Source organism: Psittacula echo (assembly GCF_963264785.1).
Source record: "Psittacula echo genome assembly, chromosome: 7".
Taxonomy (NCBI): domain Eukaryota; kingdom Metazoa; phylum Chordata; class Aves; order Psittaciformes; family Psittacidae; genus Psittacula; species Psittacula echo.
Window position 1 is genome coordinate 28253665 of NC_137740.1, and position 21472 is coordinate 28275136.

At 50.5% G+C, this 21472-nt stretch overlaps 1 protein-coding gene across 1 annotated transcript; it reads left to right on the forward strand.

Annotated features, from left to right (window-relative positions):
• The first annotated feature begins 5821 nt into the window (after positions 1-5821).
• On the forward strand, positions 5822-21423 carry TFRC (transferrin receptor). The gene is made up of 19 exons (XM_080622497.1): positions 5822-5898; positions 7547-7617; positions 9438-9648; positions 10255-10474; positions 10690-10833; positions 11542-11638; positions 12022-12144; positions 12942-13037; positions 13203-13342; positions 13729-13895; positions 14193-14312; positions 14925-15010; positions 15111-15174; positions 15449-15516; positions 15882-15949; positions 16354-16435; positions 17378-17599; positions 18095-18235; positions 18516-21423. The coding sequence occupies exons 2-19, from the start codon at positions 7585-7587 to the stop codon at positions 18756-18758; spliced, it is 2325 nt and encodes a 774-aa protein (XP_080478623.1). The 5' UTR covers positions 5822-5898; positions 7547-7584; the 3' UTR covers positions 18759-21423.
• The last annotated feature ends 49 nt before the right edge of the window (positions 21424-21472 follow it).

Sequence of the window (21472 nt, forward strand, 5' to 3'; positions counted from 1 at the left end):
CTGCTAGTGAGGTTCAGCAGGTACTGCAGGTCCCCGCAGGGCAGGCACATGTCCAGCTTAGAAAGCAGGCCCATCTCACAGTGTCTTCATGTCCTTCCACAACTCCATCCAGGCATCATTCAGAGCTCAGCTTTCTAAGGCTTTTGGGCAACAGTCACTTTCCTTCTGGCTATGTGGGCTTCTAAACAAAACACCACAAATTTTGGATGGCATCCCTGGCTGATTAGAATTCAAACCAAGTCTGGAAGACAAAAACCCCAACAGCCCCCAGCTGTGTGAATTGCTGATTCAAGAAAAGTGTTCACAAAATTGCACACAAAGCACTTTGCAAAAGTGACCTGAAATGCCTGCCTGGAGGTGGACTGAAGGAGGAAAGAGAGGGGCTGTATACTGTGCAGATACAGATCAGCAAGGACCAGAACAAAGTGGGATGGAGGAAACTTGTGAGCGACCCACGATCTGGAGGCAGAACCTCCCCGGACTGTGTTGCAGCTCCTATGTCGTCCCTCTCCACACTGCTGTCTTCTCCCTTTCCGCTTCCCACTGCTCAAACCCTCTTCCCCTTGTGTGACCCGATGCCGGGGCCAGGTCCGCAGGTAGCCATCAAACGCCACAGACTTTTTTGGCGGTGCAGAGCAAGACAGACCTTTGATGTGCCCCAGGGTGGCCGCGCTGCGTCCTCCTGCTTTCCAAAGGCCCGTCTTTGGCTATTGTGCTCACATCCTGAGCTTGTTTGTACACCCGTCTGCGGCCCCCAGCCCTGCAGCCCCCCTGCCGCAGCGGCAGCCGCCCTGACCGCCAGATAAAAGCAGCCGGGCTCGCCGGGCAGAGCTGCTATCAGCGCAGCGACAAGCAGCACAGTCCCGCGGTGCAGCCGCTGATATAGAGGAGCTTTGTCGGGCTGACCCTGCGCCGCTGAAGGCTCCAGGTCAACAGCAGCCCCTGCTCCGTCTCCATCAGCCCCAGCTGCCTGCCGCAGGGCTGCCTGAGTGCTTTGCCTGTTGGCAGGAGCCGTATCAGCCCAGCGCACGCCAAGGGCTTGTCCTTTTGCGGTGCTGCTGTCCCCCTCGGCTGCACCTGGGACGGACAGCATCTTGCCAAAAGATGTAACTGTCAGGCAGGAAGCAATGCTGAAGCCTTGCTCTTTGCTAATCGCTTCATCTCCCTGCTTCCTCTGAGCAAGGATAAAGCAGGGATAACTGCCAGCCCTGCTCCCTGTAGGCAGGGTCAGTAGTGCAAGGAGCACAGAGGAGTCCCCAGAGGCCTGGGGGTTAAAATCCCGGTGAAACCCAGTCTTTGCAAATAAGGAAGCCCCATTAGAAGAGCCAGCCTGTTTTAATCTCAGTGTGACAATGTCCAAGCATGAACATCTCTGTTGGCCCTCTGTGTCCAACCCCTGGCAAGCAGAGCAGTGGTAATGAGCATCACCACGTTCACTTCCCTCCTTGTGTGGTTGGAGAGATGGAGAGATGAGCCTCCTCACTGCAGGAAGGCAAAACAACCCCTGGAGGACTCCAAAGAGGAGATACCACAGGATACCCCAGGTCTGCACATTCCAAGGAAGAAGGGACTGCACCGTCTTCACCCCATGTCTCTCCCCCAGGTACTCGGTGCTTTCTGGCTCCTGTCCATCTGGCAGATGCGGACAATGCGGAGAGCCAGGCCAGATGCAGGTGCTTCCTCAGGAAGGAAGCAAACAAGGGTGCTATTTTGAAGAGAAGACGGAGCTGTGGCCAGCTTTCAGAATTACATGCATGTTTCCACTCTCTCAAGCACATTTTCCTGGCTGCACGTGGCCCATCCTTGCCTCCCCCACAGCCCCTTTGCTACAGGAGAGGCAGCAGATCCTTTCCCAGGTACCAGTGCCTGCCGTGATCCCCTCCTTCAGGCAGCATGGCAGCACATGCTGGGACTGCAGCTGAAGAACCGAGCTCCCAAGCATGGCTTTGCATGCCTGGATTGCCAGAAGTGAGCAGGATGGTGTGACCTCTTTCAAGGTAGCACAACAGCTTTTCCTACAAGGGTCAGATCCAAATATCTCACCCCTGTTTAAGTCAGGGCAGTTGAGAAAGGCAGCAGCAAATGCCAAAAACACAAGCAAGGGGATACTCATGGCATTGTGAAATAACTGGATATTGCACTGGTGGCTGGGGTAGACAGTAGCAGGGAGGGCAGGCTTTCCCAGGAACCATGCCTGCCAGCCCTGGCATGGAGTGGGTTTGCAGCGTGATTCCAAGGTTGCAAAAACCTGGGTGTCCCAGCTCCCTTTCAGGAGCTGGTGCAGCCCATGAGTTGAGCAGAAAGCACAGCCAATGTGTTGCTCAGATCTGCACCAGGAAGGAGGAAGCTGGCACTGCCACTTCTCCCAGTGGCTCTGATGCAGAGGAAGCAGCTGACACACAGTGCAGAAGATCAAAGCCTTTCATTTGTCCCCAGGTGCCTGTTGTCTGCTTGGCCCTGCACCCTGGGGTGCCCCTGTTTTGCAGAACACAAAGCCCATAGGAGCTTTTTGGCTGTCTCCCATCCCATGGGCCATCGTATCTCCCACAACTTGGCACCACGCTCCAGCACTTGGATCTTGGCTTTTCCAACCCTTCCAGATTGAAAAGCCATGTTAGTCCCTGCATTTCTTGCCATAAAGTGCTCAAGTCATCTCCCAGTGTTGTTTTTGATAAGATGCTCACAAAGCACTGGTCATCCTTTCCAGCCTGTTTATTTCTGATGCTCTTGTTTTCCTTCTGCTTTTCAAATGCCTTTCCAAAGTGTAGGACAGCTGGTCACACGAGGGTCAGCCACGCAAAACCGAAGTGAAACTGTGTTTTCCTTCCCACATTTTGGTCTCATGTTTCAGCATTAATCCTGCAGGAGGGACACTGTCACATCATGGGATATTGCACAAAGAAATGTGGAGCCATTTGAGTCTGAGTCAAGGCACTCACAAGCCCATCAGAAGCTCAGAGGAAAGAGGGACAAACATACCAGGGCCAAGACGCAAGGAAGAGGAATGCCCTGATGGAAGCTGGGCTACAATGAGGTGTCAGGACAAGCATGGAGGCTCCTGCACTGAACAGCAGGCAGGAGCCAGGCCAAGCAGGGAGCAGAGCAGGCAGAAGCACGTAGGAGCTTGGTGCAAGCCGCAGACACCTATGGCGTGGTGCAGCAGGGCTCAAACAAAAGTCTGCTGCAGCCAGTTCAGAGTTTAAATGCTCATGGTCTTTGGGAAGCAGAAACCTCCAGGTGGAGAGCGATGTCTCCTGATTTTTATGGGCCTGAGCCATGCTAAAGTCAAGCACACAGAGACGATGCATCTTCCTGGGATGAGGGATCAGAGGTCAGCAGCCATCAGTCCTACACCGCCCTCCCTCTTTGGTCATTTCCCAGCTCTAGCTATCTCTCTTCCTTGCAAAAACTTTTGGCCGAGCTGGGCAGTGTGAGCACAGAGCTAGGCATCATCTGCAGCACAGGCACCGCTCTGCAAACAACACAGGTGCTAGGCCAAAAAGAGGTGGCATCAGCCACTCTCACGCCAAGCCTGCAGCCAACACAAGGTAGAGGGTGCTCAGCTGCTCTCAGGTACCATGTTGCATCTGACGAGCTCTCATTTTAAGGTATTTCACTGCCAGTGCTGACTGGTGCAAAACCATCCGAGTTTCCAGAATGACAGCTCTCTTCTCTTTTTCCTGGCAGGTATAGAAATGGGGAACTGCTCAGCACACAGTCAAACATATTGTGAGAGGGAAGAGAAAACACCTGCAGCTAGTATCTGTCAGGGCAGGTCGAGGCTGGAACAGTGGGGCACACAGCAGCTCCTCTGGCAGCAGAAAAGGAGATACAATAGACAGATGCTATGGAGAGAAACTAATCAGACTGCCCCTTTCTGGCTTATATTTCAGCATTACTCCTGGGAGCCCCCTGAGTGTGGGCTCTGCTGCAGTGACAGCAGTGTTCCGCCATGACTGGCATCACCACACACGTTGATGGATGGCCTGGAGGGGAAAGCGCCTCAGCACTGGAACCTGGCTCAAACCTCTTGGCATGTCCACCAGCAGGTCTTGCCTGAGAGCTGCTTTGCAGGAGGTTTGTCTCTAGACAGATGCATCGAATTTCAGGTCTAGCTAATCCCACCTTTATCAGCGCAGGAATGTAATGCTTTTCACAAAGCATAATCCTCTTTGCAGTCATGTGCTCTGCCAAACTACAAACTTTATGCTCCCGTCCTTCTTTCCTGGGAGAGGATTTGAGGCAATAATCCAGGCCTACCAATTTATTTTCTTTAATGAGCAAGGGACAAATCAGCACAGCATTGCAGAACACACACACACTCAAACTTTGAAGCGGTCCCTGCTTCTGTCATGCCTTTGAGGGATGCCCTGAGCTGAAGAACCGAGGGTGGAAACAGTGACCTCTGGTCATGCCGGAGCCCAGACAGACAGGGCAGAGGCAGCTGTAACCACAGCCAAGGACCACTAATGACCGTGGGCAATGCTTGAGGCAGCAAACATCAGTGGGTGTTTGAGGAGGGCAAGATGTTCTGCAGGTTCCATTTAGTTGGGGTCTGTATGAGATTAGCCATCAGCTGAAAGGAAGCAGAGCAAATATCACAGCCCTGGTAGTCCTCGGGAAGCTATGGCAGAGAGAGCCCCTGGCAGGGGGAGCTCCTTTTCACAGCCCCATTCAGCGCCTTGCCGAGCTGCAAGCCTCAGCCCAGCATCACACTCACAGCTGGAGATAGACTTACTTGCAAAGGGCACGGGTGGTTTATGGGTTTCCTAAATACTCCCCATTATATTATTTACCACCATCACTCTAACACTGGGCTGCCTCTTCACCCATTGCTCCACCTTATGAAGCCTACTGAAAGATGGCATGCTAGAACTTCATTCTGTCAAATGACCAATGCATTCTACTTCTCCTTCAAGTTCCTCAGAAACAAACCAGGGGACCTCACCAGTCTGCACGTGCTGGCTATTAGAAACCAAGCTCTGCACACAGAGGAGTTCCCACCATGGAATGGGAGCACTCTGCCTGCCCCAGGGAGAGGGCTGGGGTGAAGACCAGATGGGCTGTCTGTGCTTCTGTGCACTACTGCAGCTGGATCTCGTCAAGGCTTGGCATGCTTCTCATCATGCAAACAAAACAGAAACCTCAAGTAGCACAACATGAAGGAAAGGCACCCCGGGTGCCTCTGCTTGCTCAGGTCAAAAAAGGCAGCCCTGAGCATGCATGACTTGCTGGGACCTGAAGATGCTGAGCACCTCCCAAGCCAGAGCAAGCCCTGTGTTTGGTTTGTATCACCCAGGGAGAAAAATATTCTTCCTGCTCTCTTCCTTCAAAGCAGAGAGGGTGGGAATGCCGAATCAGTGACCTGCTCCTTCTTTTGGCCGCCGCATACTGTGGTGAGCGCACACCCGTCCACAGCATGAACACCTAAGAGGTGCTAGAATACCTAAAGAGGTGTTCTACCGCCTTCCCTATGCGAGGCTGCTGTCCGTGCTGCTTCCAGCCCTAACCGTGGGGCACCCAGAAACAATTCTGACAGAACGCTGCTTCCTTATACCCCTTCCCCGCAGCGGGGGCGGCTCAGTCAGCGCAGCAGCAACGGCCCACCGCGCCATGGAGGTTCCCCTCCGCCGCTGCGGGACCTAAGCACACCAGAGCGGCCCCTGCCCGGCCATGAACCATTCCCGCCCTCTGCGCCCGGGCCACGGGCATACGCCGAGAACAGCCCGCAAGGACCCCGAGGCGGGGCGAACCCTGCCGCGCGCGCCTGTGGCTGCGGCGGGCGCGCTGATTGGCCCCGCGGCGCGCAGGGGCGGGGCGCGCAGAGCAGGGGTAGGGCCGCGTCGCGGCGCCCGGTGCAGCAGTTGGGTCTCGGCGCGGCGAGTGAGAGGGGCGGTGGTGAGCCTGGGGGCGCGCTGGGCGGGAGGGGGGCAGGTAGACGGGGGGAAGGGGTGGTGGCCGCTCTGAAGCGAGGCGGGGAGAGGTAGCGCGGCGCGGCCAGAGGGCGGCGGGGCGCGGGGGCTGCAGGGCCCGCGCTGGCGGTGCAGTGGCAGCAGCAGCAGCAGTCCCGTTGGCGGCGGGGCGTGCGCGCAAGCACGTGGCCGCGGCGCAGTCTGCCATAACCGCCTGACCTTCAAGGCGGGCAGGGCCCCGCTGCGGAGGGGAGACGTGCCCTCGGCGGGAGGCGTATCGCCCGGCTCGCTTATCGGGCAGCACGCAGCCGGGCCCTGCCCGCGATACCGGGGCCGCCCAGCCCCTCGCGGGAGCCTACTCCTATGCTTTTATTTATTGTTTTTTCCTCCTGCTCTCCTTATTTTTGAGGGATTGCGGTTGTTGGCCACCTCCCGGGCTGCGTGGAGGGAGGAGGGAGCGTCCCTTCCCCGTTAGGTGCCCGGAGTGCTGGCTCTCTGCCCGGCCTGGCTGAAGGGGTTTGGGCCATGAGGGGCTCGGGGGGACCCTGTGTTCCTGGGGGAGTAGGGAGCGTCCTTGCCAGGTGTGATGGCCCCTGGCCATTGTGCTTCCCTGACTTCCCCTCGGTTAGCTCGTCTGTCTTTCCGAAGACCCTCCATATGCATGTTGTTCCCCACCTGCCAGCTGGGAGCCTAGGCCTCAGACTGTCACTTGGAAAAGCTGCTGGGGATTCAACTCTGTGTACTCGTGCCCTGAGTGAAAGGTGAACGTGAGATGAGCGGATGGTCACTTTTAACCTTTGATCTCCAAATAAAGCCTGCTTATATTTCAGAGCTCCCAGGTGTAAAGCTAATCCACATGCACCCAAAGACCAGTTCAAAGTTATTTCTGAGCAGCACTGCTTGAGGGCATACTCAAACTGCATGCCTACAACATAAACACCTGCCCCAGCCCAAGCTGTCTCGTCACTGACTTACAAAGCTTTTTCCAGCCTCTTTTTAGGAAGAAATGCTGAAGTAATTGAGTTGCAGCAGATAAGTTTACTGTTTAGAGAAACCCATATGATTGAAATGCTTTTTGAAGAGTTGCTCTTGGCTACTCTGGGATATTGCGCAGAACTCATACTGCCTTCATAAGGTGGTAAAGAATATAGCCATCTAGAAGAGACTTTGCAATTGAAAGTGTTTTGGCAGTGTTAGGTTTTGTCCTGCTTTGAGTTACAGCATTGTGCCACTTCTGGCTAACAGTCGGACTCGTCTCCATCCTGTCAGTGAGACAGACTCCAGGAGCCTTAGATATGTAGTGTGTGTTGTCACAGCTGAGCAGTGCCTCTTGCTAACATTCCCTGAGTGGAGGTGCCCCTACCATTAATAAGACTCTTGGCTGAAATCAGCCATTTGAGGCTGTATTCCTCATTTATACAGTCTCAATCCCCAGAGTTCAATAGAAGGAGTCAGTTTGTTCATCAGAACTGATATTTGCAGTGGGAGTATGTGAGCTTGTACCATTGTGACTTACTTAGAAGCATGCATGTAAAGTCCATGGGCAAGTGTTGTACTGGTGACAGTGACCTTGGATATCTTATGTAATGGCAGAGGAACAGTGTGACTTGACTGCTTGTGTTCTGCACTTCCAGGGCTTTGATCAAGTTGGTGGGTACTCCTCCAGAAGGCAATGGACCATGCCAGAGCAGCAATCTCTAACTTGGTAAGACACATCTCCCTGTGCCATTTGTCTCTTGGTGGGCTGCTGGTACTGCAAGAAGAAAGGTTCAACCACATGTGTGTCAGCACTGGGGAAAATGAGAAATCCACAGCAGTGTTGGGTGCTACTGTGTGGGTTGTGAGCCAGATGTCACCGTAACTAGCTGGCCCTGATAAGGGGGTGGCTTATGCAGTTCAGTGCTGTTTGGTTATCGGTTAACTGCTATAGTGTCTTGGGTCTCTCAGGAAGCTGATAAGGAGGGGGGGTGATCCTTGAACAATGTTCCAGGAGGAAGTGCTGCTGAGGAAGCTGATAAATGCCTATCGGGACAATCAACATGTGTTGTATTGTGTTACTTTGGGGGTGGGAATTCAACCACAAGTCCAGCTTTTGAATGTAATGTGCTTTGAACCAAATGTGCTCAGACAAGCCTGCAGATCCTAGAGAGCTTGGACTGTGAGATGACCCTAGGCTAGGCCTGCAAATGTGATGGTTTGGCCTCTGCCCAAGTGTGAAGGATATGTGGGGTTGAAGCATGTCATCTGCAAAGGGTGAGGGAAGCTGAGCTATCAAGCAGCTGAGCAGGGGCATTGTAGGACAGGCTGCTGCGTTGTGCTTTCTGAAACGTGAGCAGCCAGCCACTTCATCACTGGTAACATGGGCCAAGATGGAACCGCAGGTCTGAAATTACATGGTATCGTTTTTACCAGCCAAGCTGATGTATGGTGTCTGCACCTTCAGCCCCTCACTTGCAGTTAGAGAGCAAACTGAGAACTGTGAAAGAGGTATAGATACTGTAACAGGGCTTGGGTGCTTGCAACCAGCCACTTCTCCAGTACTGTGGAGAGGGCCTGCAGGACTGTTGCTCCCAAAATTATTCCTCTGGCCTTTTAGCCAGTCTCCTGCCTGTCCCCAACACAGCCATGGCCGCAGGCAAGTTCAGCAGCTCTAATGGGAGCTGAGTGGTTCTGCACAGTGCGTGGCTATGCCTGGAATTGAGTTTAACTGGAATTTAGTTTAACTGTCTGTTAATCTGAGCAACTGCCTTGTGCTTGGGCTGCTGTTCTGTGGGCAGTTGGACTGTGTGTTGCAGCTGTTCAGAAAAGTGGGCTCCAGCCTGGAAGCTGCTCTGCTCAGGCACTGATAAACACTTGCTGAATGGTGCCAGTTGCTGGTAGATGCAGGAGGTGTGGCCTCAGCTTTCATGTTAGCTGAGGTAGCAGGGTTCCCATGGGTCATCTCTCTTCAGTGTAGCAGCTTCATAATACTCGTCAATAGTGTAATTTAAGAGTAGCCTGGGCCGTTAAACACAAGACCATCTAGATGTTGCATTAGAGTATTGACATGAAAGCGGATGTGGCTCAAAGGCACAACCACGCAGGAGTTGCCTTCCCTTTCCTCTGTGCTGATCAAAGTTCCCTTCTGTGCAAACTGCATATGTTCAAGTCAGATCGATGTGCTCCTGATTAAGACCAGGAGTTTCTGCTTGAGTCAGCCTGTGCCATGGGGTAATGTGGGAAATGCTGATGCCATTGACTGTGTCATAGCTGAAATAGACTCCAAGCCAGACTTTGACCAGTGTAGCTTTGAACTTGTGTAGGGCAAACAGATGCTGAATAGGCCCTGGAGACCCCGTGTTGGGTCTAAGTCTAACTGTTCAAAGGAGCCAGCCTGATTTACTGAAACCCAAATGCTCAGGCTGTGCTGGAGCAGTTTCAGGTGAACAAGCTGTATTTGATTTTGGGCATGGGTGCAGCTGGCTGCAGGGACTGTATGTAGACTGATGTAACACTCTTCTATCGCATGACTGTCTTTCAATACAGTTTGGTGGCGAGCCAATGTCATATACGCGCTTCAGCATTGCCCGGCAAATGGATGGAGACAACAGCCATGTGGAGATGAAACTGTCTGCTGATGATGAGGAAGGAGGGGAAATTGGGAGACAAGAGCATATGCATGCCAGCATGCCTCCACGGAGGAGTGTCAAGAACCTCTGCTTCCTAGTCATTGCAGCTCTCCTCCTCCTTTTGATTGGTAAGGAAGGGTGGGAGACAACTGCATGAAGTGGATTCTGGTATTGAGCATATCTGAGGCCATTAACATTTGGCTCTGTATTGGTTCATGAGATAATTAAAGAGCCTGAATCCAGGCTGCAGCCTCTTGTCACTAAGTATGTCTGTCTCAGACTTATGGTACAGAATTGGCACAAAGAAGTGTGAAATTTGGCAGTGGAACTGTGTCTTAGCTGAAGGGTAAACTGATCCATTTGGCAAGTGTACTGGTTTTCCCTTGATTAACTCTTAACACTTTTCTAGTGATATGGCTCAACATGTCAGTAAAGCCTCTGGTGCTTGTGTCAAGAGTTTTAACCCTGCCTCTGGACTAAAGTAAGCATTCTTCTTCCAAAGTGGTGCTGGATGGACTCTGCCAAGCACAAGTTCAGATTTGCAGTGTACCTTAAAACATGCCAGCTCGGGCACAATGTCAGGCTGCATAGTCCTGTCTGTCCTTAGCCATGCTAGCTTGTCAAAAATGGTGTAAGAGCAGAGATGCATCTCAACCCTGAAGCTGCTTTGTATGCGCTTGTGTGGGGCTGATTTAGTCATCTGCAGCACAAAAAAATGTCTCTTCTGTCTGTAGGGTTTCTGCTTGGCTACTTGAGTTATCGTGGACGAATGCAGAAGGCTAGCAGGTGTCTGGATGGAAGTGGCAAGTGTGAGATGACTCCTACTGCATCTTACTTAACAGAGGATGAAACTGAGGAAGAAGAGGTTCCTGGACCGCCTGTCTTATACTGGCCTGACCTCAGAACCCTGTTGTCAGAAAAGCTGTCAGCCATACGTCTTGAGGACAGCTTGAGGTAACAGGTCCAGAAAGCTTAACTACAGCTATAAGAGGCACATCCTGTGAGCAGAACTCCTCAAGCTCTTTTGGAGAGCAAGGGCCTTAAAGATGGTGTGGGGTAGTATTGTGGTTAAATATGGGCTTAAATGGCCCATCCAGCTTGGGTTTGCAGGCTGCAGCACTGCAGTGCAACCCAGTGCTGTAGTATAAGCTATTATCTGTTACCTACAGGCAAAGAGCAAACAAGGACTCTTTTGAAGCTGGACAGATTGAAGATGAGAAAGCTGCCAGCTACATTCATGACCAGTTTAACAGCTTCCACTTGGATGAAGTCTGGAATGATGAGCACTACATTAAGCTGCAGGTCAAAGGCAGGTACGTTAATGAAGAGGTGCAGATCTCTTCCTTGCAGCATAGGTATCTGTAGTCTTGAGCAAACACATGATTTCTGCTGAAAGCAGTACTAAAATTGTGAGCCAGTTACTGCTCTCCAAAGAAGGCCTCAAGCTAGCCAAGCAGTAGCTGCTTCTGTCTCTTCTCAAGATTCCAAAATCCAGAGGGTCTGGTAGCAGCCCTGTGGATTTTTCCTGGGGCAGCTGGTTCCTCAAAGCATGCTTAGGAAGTAGAGAGAAAACAAACTTGAGTGAAGACTAGGCTGAAGGGCATATTGCTTGTGAGTAAAACTGTGGATGTGGGTGCTATCTTGTCACCCAGATGAGTGTTGTGGACCTGGCAGTGGCTTCTGTTGTAGCTCAGGAGAGTATCAACAGGCACTGTGTTGGCTGACAGCTCACACCTTTGTCTTACTTGCCCTCTTTGTGTTGGGGGGAAACGAATTTGCTTAGGTTCTCTTAGGAGATGACTAAGAGACCTGGAAGCGCAGATTCTTTCTGCCTTGTCTTAGAAATTAGCCTTCATTAATGTCTCTGAACAACCCTAGAGATTCTTGCATGGAAGTACTGAGATGAGTCTGCCTGCTTCAGGTTCTACGTTGACTTGATTGTAATTGCTGAAATATGGGATCTAGTTAAATATGGAGTTTATGTATGAAAGAACATAACACTGTCTCTTTACTTTTAACAGTAGCAACAACAGAGTGTCTATTCTGCAAAATGGTGAAGAGGAGGAACTGGAGAGTCCCAGTGCATACGTAGCATACAGCAAGACTGGCTCAGTTGTTGTAAGTGACTCCAGGAAGATTTGGGAAATGTGCTTGCATGCTTACCAGGTGGCAATGTTCAAAATATGTCCCTTTGAGATATGAAGTGTATAAGCCATCTCCAGTTAGAGACCTGGGGTGGTGGTGGGGAGAATTCAGTGAGGAGCAGGCCCATGTTTTCAGCAAGCAGTGAAAATAACTGTTTACACTTATGTGCTGGGATCCAGACAGGAAAGTCATCAGAAGTGTTGTTCAAGCAGGCATGTTGCATGTGATCAGTTTACATGATTGAGCTTGAACTCCCCACTGTTAGCAGGCGTCACTGGTACTGTGACTCTGTAGGCTGTATCAAGTACCTTACTGACATAAGACTGTTGCATTTATAACCAGTGTTTCTGTCCCAGGGCAAACCAGTTTATGTGAACTATGGACTGAAAGCTGATTTTCAGAAGTTAGAGAAGCTGGATGTTGCACTGAATGGAGCTATACTCATCTTCAGAGCTGGAAAGATAACCCTTGCTGAGAAGGTAAGCAGTCCATGCCCCAAAGCCTGGCGAAATGTGGCACCAGGAAGCCATGTTTCCTCCTCTTTTAGGTTTAGAGGTGTGTGTCCAGGTCTCTAGAACTTGTGTTTGTAGGCTTGTCCCTGCAGGTCTGGTCTTGTGTGTATGCACTAAGCTTCCACGTGCAGATCTGGACACCAGGACTGAACAGAGCTGGTTACCATTCATCATGGCATTCTTGTCCTCTGGCAGTCTTGCTGGGACAGCCAAGCATCTAGAGTGATGGAGGCAGCCTCCGGGCTATATGGTATTGCTAGATGCAGCAATAGAGCTGCTAGAAGCAGAACAGCCTTGCCTTCAGAACACCTTGTGTTGCTGCAGCCAGATACTTTTAAATCTTGGCTGCAGTGTCTCACTTGGTCTGAGTGAAGGTGGTGGCACTGCATGCCCAGTCAGCTGCCTTGCGTGTTGCTGTAATGCTCTCTGTGTAGCAAGTAGAACCAAATAGGCAAGCAGCCTAAAGGATCCAAGTCCTGTACACAAACTTGTTATATGTGTCTGACCCGGAGCTGTCCCTCAGATGGGTGCTTCTGGGGAGGCTGGGGCACGGGACTCTGCAAGCAGGCACAGTCTGACTGCATGTAAGACACAGCTGAAAAGTGCTTCCACAAGGAGTGTTTACTGGTTCTTCAGTCCCTTCCCACTTTTCAAGCTGGTATCTAACCTTGCAAGAGTGTTTGTGCTGGTGGCATATCAGAGGCAGGCCTTAATTCCCCTTGCTTGCAGTGCAGATGTGCAGTAAATGTTCCTGTTTGCTTTAGGTTGCAAATGCCCAAGATGCAGGAGCAGTTGGTGTCCTGATCTACCTGGATCCCTACGATTACAAGAACACGGATGCACTTGTCCCCTTTGGACATGTGAGTATGCAGCTGGTTCCCCTGCTCGTGTTCTTGTTAACTTTTTTTGCTGTGGACTGCAGCAGTCCTTCTGCAGGCCTCTGGCTCAGCAGTGCTTCATACCTTTGTGTGGATGAAAGCTGTTGGGCTTCTCTGAGACTTGAGGGCTCCTCTTGCTTTTCACAGGCCCACCTTGGAACTGGAGACCCTTTTACCCCAGGCTTCCCTTCTTTCAACCACACCCAGTTCCCACCAGTGGAATCTTCTGGACTGCCTCGCATCCCTGTTCAGACCATCTCTAGCCAAGCAGCAGGCAAACTGTACAGGTAATAGTTTGTCCTGGCTTGCAGGCTAGGCTGCTGTGGCCCTCGTGGAGAACTGAGAATGGTGTTGATGTGCTGTGAGCCCAGGGAGCTCTCTGCTGGTTCCTGCTGTGTATCGCAGTGAGCACTTACTGGAACTGGCTGGAGAAATGTTGCTTGTGTCCATGTCTTATGTCTTAAAGACTGAACTTAAGCTAGTGTTGGGATTTCTCTTGGCTTCTGCATCTGATCTCTCCCTGCATAATTAGTGGTACAGGACTGCAGGCTATCTCCTGAGCAGGTCCCGAGCAAAGCTGCATCTGCAGCTGTGGGCTTGCTTTCTTCACAGGATAACTAGATGAGGTCAGAGCTGTATAATGGGTTCAAAGAACCTCTCTTTTTCCCTTCAGCAAAATGGATGGAGACAGATGCCTTCTGGAGTGGAAATCTGGGGTCATGGGATGCAAGATGATGAGCAGCACAACCAATGTGACAGTAAAATTGAGTGTGAACAATGTTATGGTGGACCAGAAGATTCTGAACATCTTTGGTGCTATCAAGGGATTTGAAGAACCAGGTAACAGCAACTGCCTTGTGGCTTAGTCTTAAAGGGAACCCTTCCTCTTCTGTGATCACCAGATGACAGCTGTTCCTACAAAGACAACAACTTCCTCAGCAGAACTAAGATCCTTCCCGAAGGGTCAAGGAAAGGGCTGAACCATACTGCCAGAGAAAGGCTAAATGATAGCAAGCAGTGTGCCAGATTTAGGAGTCAGACTCCATATTGTGTTTCTAGCAAAGGCTCAAAGCTGCTCTTTTGATAAGTGGTGTTTACAACCTGAACCTTGCAGCTCAGATTTTGTCTCCTTTATAGATCGATATGTTGTGATCGGAGCTCAGAGAGACTCCTGGGGCCCAGGAGCAGCCAAGGCTGGTGTTGGAACTGCCATATTGTTGGAACTTGCCCGTGTGATCTCAGACATAGTGAAGAATGGTAAATACTTGTGCAAAAGCACGGGAGTGGGAGGTGTGATGGAGGTTTAGTTCTCTATGTGTTAATACTGGGGAGTCCAGCAAAATAATCCTAAGGGAAGGCAACAGGGAATCTGACTAAGCTTCCTGGAAGTCTGTGTTGGAAAAGCAACAGCTAACTTACCTGCAGTGAGCACTTGCATCCACTGCGTGCTTGCATCTGGTATTCCTTGAATGCAGAAATGTCCTTGGATAATATGCAGTGCAAACCTCAAACTTGAGCTGTTTGTTGGGCAGCCAGACCTGAAGGTGGGAAAAGACTGACGTGGCTGACCAGCTAGAGCAGTGGAGGCTGCATGGTGGCACTTAGTGTGAGTGCTCCTGTCTCCAGGGTTAATTTTGGGCTCAGGCAGCTAAACAGAAAAGGAGGGAAATGCAGACAGTATGGTTTTCTGACACATTTCTGCAGCATGAGGGTCAGGGGGAAGTGTCCATGTGTCTGCTAGTGTGCATGTTTGCAGCAGCCAGAACGCTTCAGCTCTAAGGAGCAGGAGATTCATCACCCCAGGCCCTCGGTGCTGACCTACATCTCTATGGGGGAAGGGCAGACATCTCAGTCTTCCTCTCTTTGCAGGTGGCTACAAACCAAGGCGCAGCATCATCTTTGCTAGCTGGAGTGCAGGAGAGTACGGAGCTGTGGGTGCTACTGAATGGCTGGAGGTATTGTTTCTTTGGTGGACTTCTGCTTGATGACTGCCCAGTTGTGATTTCCTGGTGTTGTACTGCTGCTGCTCATCTTAAAATACTTGTTTTGTTCTAGGGGTACTCTGCAACGCTGCATGCCAAAGCCTTCACTTACATTAACTTGGATGCTGCAGTTCTAGGTAACCTCCTACTCTGAAGTTTCTCGAAACTGAGCGGGACTAGAATAGCTTGCCTGATATCCCTTAACCTCCAGGAATGGGGGCTGTGCCAAAGGTATGCAGAGCCTGAGCCAAATGGAGGCAGCTCTACTAGGTCCCAGTAGACTGTACTGTGTCTGCTGAAGATCCTTTGGCAGCAACCTGTAGATAAGTTGTTGCTGGGTCACAAGGCTGAGCAGCTCTAACAGCAGTGGCTAATTGTGCCAGCATGTCAAATGTCCTTGTCTTTTTGCAGGCTTCAACCACATGAAGATATCTGCTAGCCCACTGCTGTACACATTACTGGAAAGAACTATGAAGGGGGTGAGTTGAAGGGTCTTGGGCTAGTCAAGGTGACTGGTTTTAAGGAAAGCAGCCACAGCCTGTGCTGGCTCATTTTTCTCAGTAGGCACTTTCTGAGGAGAAAGCCCTGAATAGGAGAAAGGGCTGAGATACTCCAGAGGGCCCAGTCTGAAGCCAGCTGGGCTCTGGGAATTGCAGTTCACACATGTAGAATCTAAAACTGGCAAATGCCACAGTTCAGTGGGAGGTGAATGCTTGTTCTGCATGAACTGTATGGAGAAAGGAGATGCCTGACTGGCATCTGTACAGCAATGCAAGCTCCAGGATGGACCTGGAAGCCCCGGCAGAGGTCAGAATAAGTGCAGTGACTGTTAATCTCTGTGCAGGTGAAGGACCCAACAAAGGATTCAGGAAACCTGTATGACAGAGTTGGCTCTGACTGGGTAAAAACAGTGTAAGTAGTGTCATCCTGTTCTTTGGAAAAGCAAATCTCCATAAAGGAGCAAACTAAATGGCCTCTGCTCTTTGTACTGGAGTGTCATACTGCTGTCTGCAGCAGGCTCTACCTGCTGCAGTGGGATCAGGCAAGCGTGAACAGTATGCTTGTTACACTTAATGCTGTCCCAGTCTGCCTGTAGGCAGCCCGGATACCTTTTTGTAGAGCAAGAACAGCCTTGTCCAAAGACAGGTGGCCAGAAATGAATGAGAGCCCTCAGTGCTTGGCTAGATTCATTGCCAAAACCAGCCTTATCTAGACAGGGTAGTCCAGTTGGCTTACAGCTTCAACTCTAGAGCTTGTAGCTTTTCTCCTGGTGTATCCAAACCAGTTGGTAACTACTCAGTGCTTGTCTTTTGCAGTGTTCCCCTTGGTCTGGATAATGCAGCATTCCCTTTCCTGGCCTTCTCGGGAATCCCTGTGGTTTCCTTTGGTTTCTGCAATGTAAGTGCCGTCCACCTGCCTGGTGTACTCATTCTGTGCAGAGTGTTGTAAGGATATCTGCTCTTCAGGGTGGCAGAACACAAGGTGCTATCCTAAGCTCCTTGTCCATACAAGAGCCTTTCTAGGGAAGGAGAGGTAGGTAGCCTCTGGACCTACATCTGACACAGCCTCGTGGTTGTGTCAATACTTGCTGCAAAGGCAGCATCTGGGGCATGGTTGGCCTGCGGTCTCTGTTCCAGAGTCCTGAACCCTCATGTTTTGTTGGGAGAGGGGGCACTTGCTCTTCTGAAGGCGCAGATGTCGATGTTTCAGAAGGTAAAAGTATTAAATAATGTCATGCTGTTGCTGCTTCAGTGAAAGACTCTGCTGTGGCCTGCTAGTCAGCAAGCAAAGTGCATTGGGGAAGCAGTACTGTTGGTTAAAGCAAGTACTAATTCAGACTGTTCAGGTGGGGTACTGCAGCTTGGGGCTGGAAAAAGTGGCATCAGACAGGCAGCCTGCTCTGTTACTGCAAGGTGTGTAGCTGGGAGCCTTTCTGATAACAGCTTCCTCTGCTTATGAATGATTTTGTTAGTGTCAGACTTATTCCACAAAAACCTTGAGTTATCCTGCCAAGAAAGGTATGTGCTGCCAGCACATACCAGACTGAGTGATGGGGTTTGCCTGCCTGCACTTCTGCATTCAACTCTGGTAGGGGAAAAGCTCTATATATCTTTGCGTCCAACAAAGTAGTAGAGCATCCTGCTGATTGCTGGAAACTGTGAGGGATGAGATGCAGGAGCTCCATTCCCTTCTGTGCTTTTGAAGTTTTGCCCAAGTCTCGCTACTTAGCAGCACAAGGAGATGGGATGTGGTAGAAGTTGCAAGCGAGCTGCAGTGGGAGGTAAGAAATGCTAGCTGGAGAAGCAGTCTTGCCTAACTGCAATGCCTGCCTTCTTGCAGAAAGATGAGGAATATTCCTTCTTGGGAACTACTGAGGACACTGTGGAGAACCTGAAGATGACTGACAAGTTGTATGATCTTATGCGTGCTGCTGCAGAAGTTGCTGGACAGATAGCTCTTAGGTTGACCCATGATCATGAGCTTTACCTGGACTTTGAGAGATACAGTGAAGAATTGCTAGCGTTCCAGGAGAAGTTTTTTCTCTACGATCGGGATGTGAAGGTAAGAAAGGCTCCGAGTCCATTGAATCCCTGCTATGGGGCCATGTGCTAATGGGGCTCTGCTGCCATTGGATACAGCAGGGTGGACATCTTTCTCCTTTGGGCACCAGAGTGTACCAAGATGTGACAGGAATTAATGCTCTTTATTAGAGCAGTGCAGGCAGAGTCACTCTGTCAGACAGATTTAGCTAATCCGGCTGTGATGAGCTCTTGAGGAAATGGACACGGATGGTTTCTTGTCTGGTTACCATTTGCAGTACAGTGCAGCTCTGCATCTCATTTGCACCTCTGCTGAGAGCTCACAAGAAGCTGTGGGTGGGGAGAGACGTCACTGGGCTCAGTGACCTCAGAGGAGCCTGCCAGGAACTCGCTCTGCTACTTGGTTAAACACGGGGTGGGGGGGTGGGGGAGAGACAACAACAAACCCAACACTTTCTCTTGGTAAGAAAGCAGCAAAAGAAGAAAATCAGGTTTGCTAACAGTTCCTCCCTCACAGGCTCTGGGGCTGACCTTGAACTGGCTGTTTTTTGCCCGTGGTGACTTCCAGCGAGCTACAGATACACTGAGACGAGACATTGCGAACAGTGACAGGGAAAACAAGATTGTCCGCAGGGCCCTGAATGACAGGATCATGAAGGTGGGTACAACTGGTTTTCCTTTTTTCATGAAGGAAAGAAAGGTTGGGATGGGCCTCTTCCTCAGGTGCGCCACGGGCAATGTGCAGACTGGTATCTCTTTGCTTGCTTAGTTTCAGCGTGACTGACTTCTGCACTGGCTATTGAGAGAGAGTCTGGCACAGCACAGAGATGCAGTGAGAAAGGGCTGGGTGGGGACCAGAGGTCAGGAGCTCTGTGGCAGATCAGGAAAGAAAACTTGGAAGGTAAGGGTATAACCCTAAATTTGCACCTCTACTTCAGGTGGAATACGACTTCCTCTCCCCGTACCTCTCGCCAAAAGATGCTCCCTTTCGCCACATCTTCTTTGGCAGAGGCTCCCACACCCTGCAGAGTCTGCTGGAGAACCTGCAGCTGCTGAGAGCCAGCAGGGACAGCGTGGATGTGAACATGCTGAAAGAGCAGCTGGCCCTGGCGACCTGGACCATTAAAGGAGCTGCCAATGCCTTAGTGGGTGATATCTGGGATACAGACAACGAATTCTAGACATGGCAAACACCTGGGTAAGGTACAGGATTAGGGATACCCACTCCCTAACATTTTTCTGTAGATTCTCTGGCAACAAATACTTTTTGACCAAAGTGGAGCATAAAATTTAAATCTCACCTTGACAAATTCACAGGAGGCAGCTTTAAAGCAGGTACTAGGGTTATCATGAAATCTGCTCTGACCAGGCTCCCATCTGACAAACCAGTCATGTAGAGCTGCTTGCGGGGCTTTACTTTCCAGTGTACTTGAGAACCAACAGTTCAGGTGACTCCTGAACTGGTACCTTGAGTGGGGAGGTACCTCATCTATTTAGGGTTTTAATTGTTGGCCTCCTAAACCTAGTGATAAAATGGGGAATGGATTCCTCTTAACTCTTGTAATGAGGATCCCTTTTCTGGCAGGGAGCTGCAGACATCAACCTGTAGCTCAAAAATAAACCAACCTAGTAGTAGCCCGCAAGTGCTGGATTATCAGCAAGCTCTGAAGTGCCCAGCCTGCCTTTACTCAGCGGGAGAGTCCCAATATCTTACAGACTAGCTTTTGCCAAGGCAGGTCTCGATACCCAGGGAAAATGACCCAAAGATTATCTAATGCCCCCTTTAGATCCTTAACTGGCACCTCAGCAACTCCTGCGGCATTGAGGAATGGCTCTAGACTGGCACTTCAGACTTTGCTGCTGTGGGGCCTTTTGTGAAATCGAGTCTCTTGCTGGCCAAACCCTGTCTGACTGGTGCCATTTTGCAGGATGGCTCTTGTTTGGCACTGAGATATTTATTTGTTTATTTATTTATCAGTGACAGCGTTCACTATAAATGTTGTGGTTTTTTTATAGAAGATAATTATCGGAAGCAGTGCCTTCCATAATTATGACAGTTATACTGTCGTTTTTGAATAAAGCAGCATCTGCTATTACAATCAAACATGATACTGGAACTTTGCATTTAAAATAACCTAAACAGGTCCCTCAAAAACCAAAAAGTTTTGGAAAACTAGCAATTAAACTTTCTGTGGCAAAAACACCCCTCTGGAAGAAACCTGAATGTGCAAACCTGGTAGCAAGTCTCCAGGTTGTGCTCTAAAGTGATTCTTGAAATGCTGAAAATTGGAAATACTAGAAATCTGGCTGCCCTGTGATGTCTGTGCCTCTCTGTGGGTTTCGGACCCCTCTTTGCATCTCTTTCTGGATGCAGTGTGCTCTCACAGGGAGCACAGCTTTCCCCGTGGCCGCAGTGGCGGAGTTTGATGTGTAGCCCTTGCTCCACCTGTGCAACACACAAACTACTTGTACTTCAGATTAGGTATTGGCCCAATATTTAAATGGCAACTTCTTGCAAACTTCCAGTACCTTATGTATCATGAAACCTAACTGACATTATCGGGGGCAGTGTCTTCCATAATGTGTAAAGAACAAGGTAGTTTTTGCCTACCACAGTGTTATATCGGAGGCAGTGACCTCCATATGTTGCACTATGGGTGTACGTAATTATCGGGGACAGTGTTTCCCATAATTGTTCTATGCTTATCATGCAATGTCATCTGCGAAGCTTGATGGTTAGTATCTAACATGGATCAGTTTCCTGCAGTTCTATTTTTTCCACTCTCCTGTGGTAATGCAAATACAAACTTTGGTCTGTTGTGTGCTTCCCTATATTCTACCTTCTCTGTAGGCTGAACTGTTTCAAATAGCTGTGCTGTCTTGAAGTGGCTTCCTGCCTCCATTCATGGGGCTGGTGCTTGAATGTTTTGCGGAAACTAGGCTAGTTAGACTGTGTGCTCTGTGATTTAGTAAACTTCCTTCAGATCTATTACAAGGAGTTAGGGAGTTAAAGGTGAATCTAGGGCCTGGGGCTAATGCTGTCTGGAGGGGTCTGGTCACCGCTCTAGGTAGGCATTCATGGTACCTGAAGGCTGGGGGATGCTGCTGTGTGTGCAGGGCAAGCCGCTTGCTCCCCAGGTCCTGCTGGAAACTGCAGTGTTGTTTCCTGGGTGTGTGTGGAGTGGCACCTCTCATGGTGCCCTTCTGCTGCCTGCCCTGAAGCTGAACACTGCTGCTGTGTGACACCTGCTGAACTCTGCTGCCTGTTCCCAGAAAGCAACCGGCTTGTTGCTGCCAGCACTGTGCTCTGCAAACAGTTCTGGCATTTAAACCTAAACCAAGGGAGTGACCTGAGCCCCAGCAGTAGTCCTTGAGGGAAAGAACAGTGTTCAGCTGAAACAGAGGCCTGGCCTCTGCAAGGAACAGGCAAGGATGAGCCCCCAGCCTGGTCCCTGAGCTCACCAGTGTTGAAGGCAAGTTTTTTCACCTCTCTCAAAGCCCGATGCCCAGGCTTGTGTGACTCCGTGCTACTCTTAACTACCCTGCTATCCGAGGCCTGTGAGCAGCCCTGTGTTACTGTTTCCTAGTGACACTTCTCTGGATGGCATTTAGGAGCTGCTGTCTGGGAGTCCTCACTGTAGTGTTTGCATGCATCTTGATGTCAGAGGTAATCACGTGCTTTGTAGCGGGCGGAGAAAGACAAAGCCTGTCTCCTGGCTGGGCAGCACAACAGTGACTGCTGGGATGTTGGGATGCCTGGTGCAGCGCTGGCATCGGAGTGGTGTGGGGTCTTCAACTGTTTCTGGGTTACCTGCTGTCTGCTTGAATAAAGTTTTAAAGCTTCAACACTCACCTCCTCTCGTGGGTTCTTTACCAGCTGTGATGCTGGTGTGGT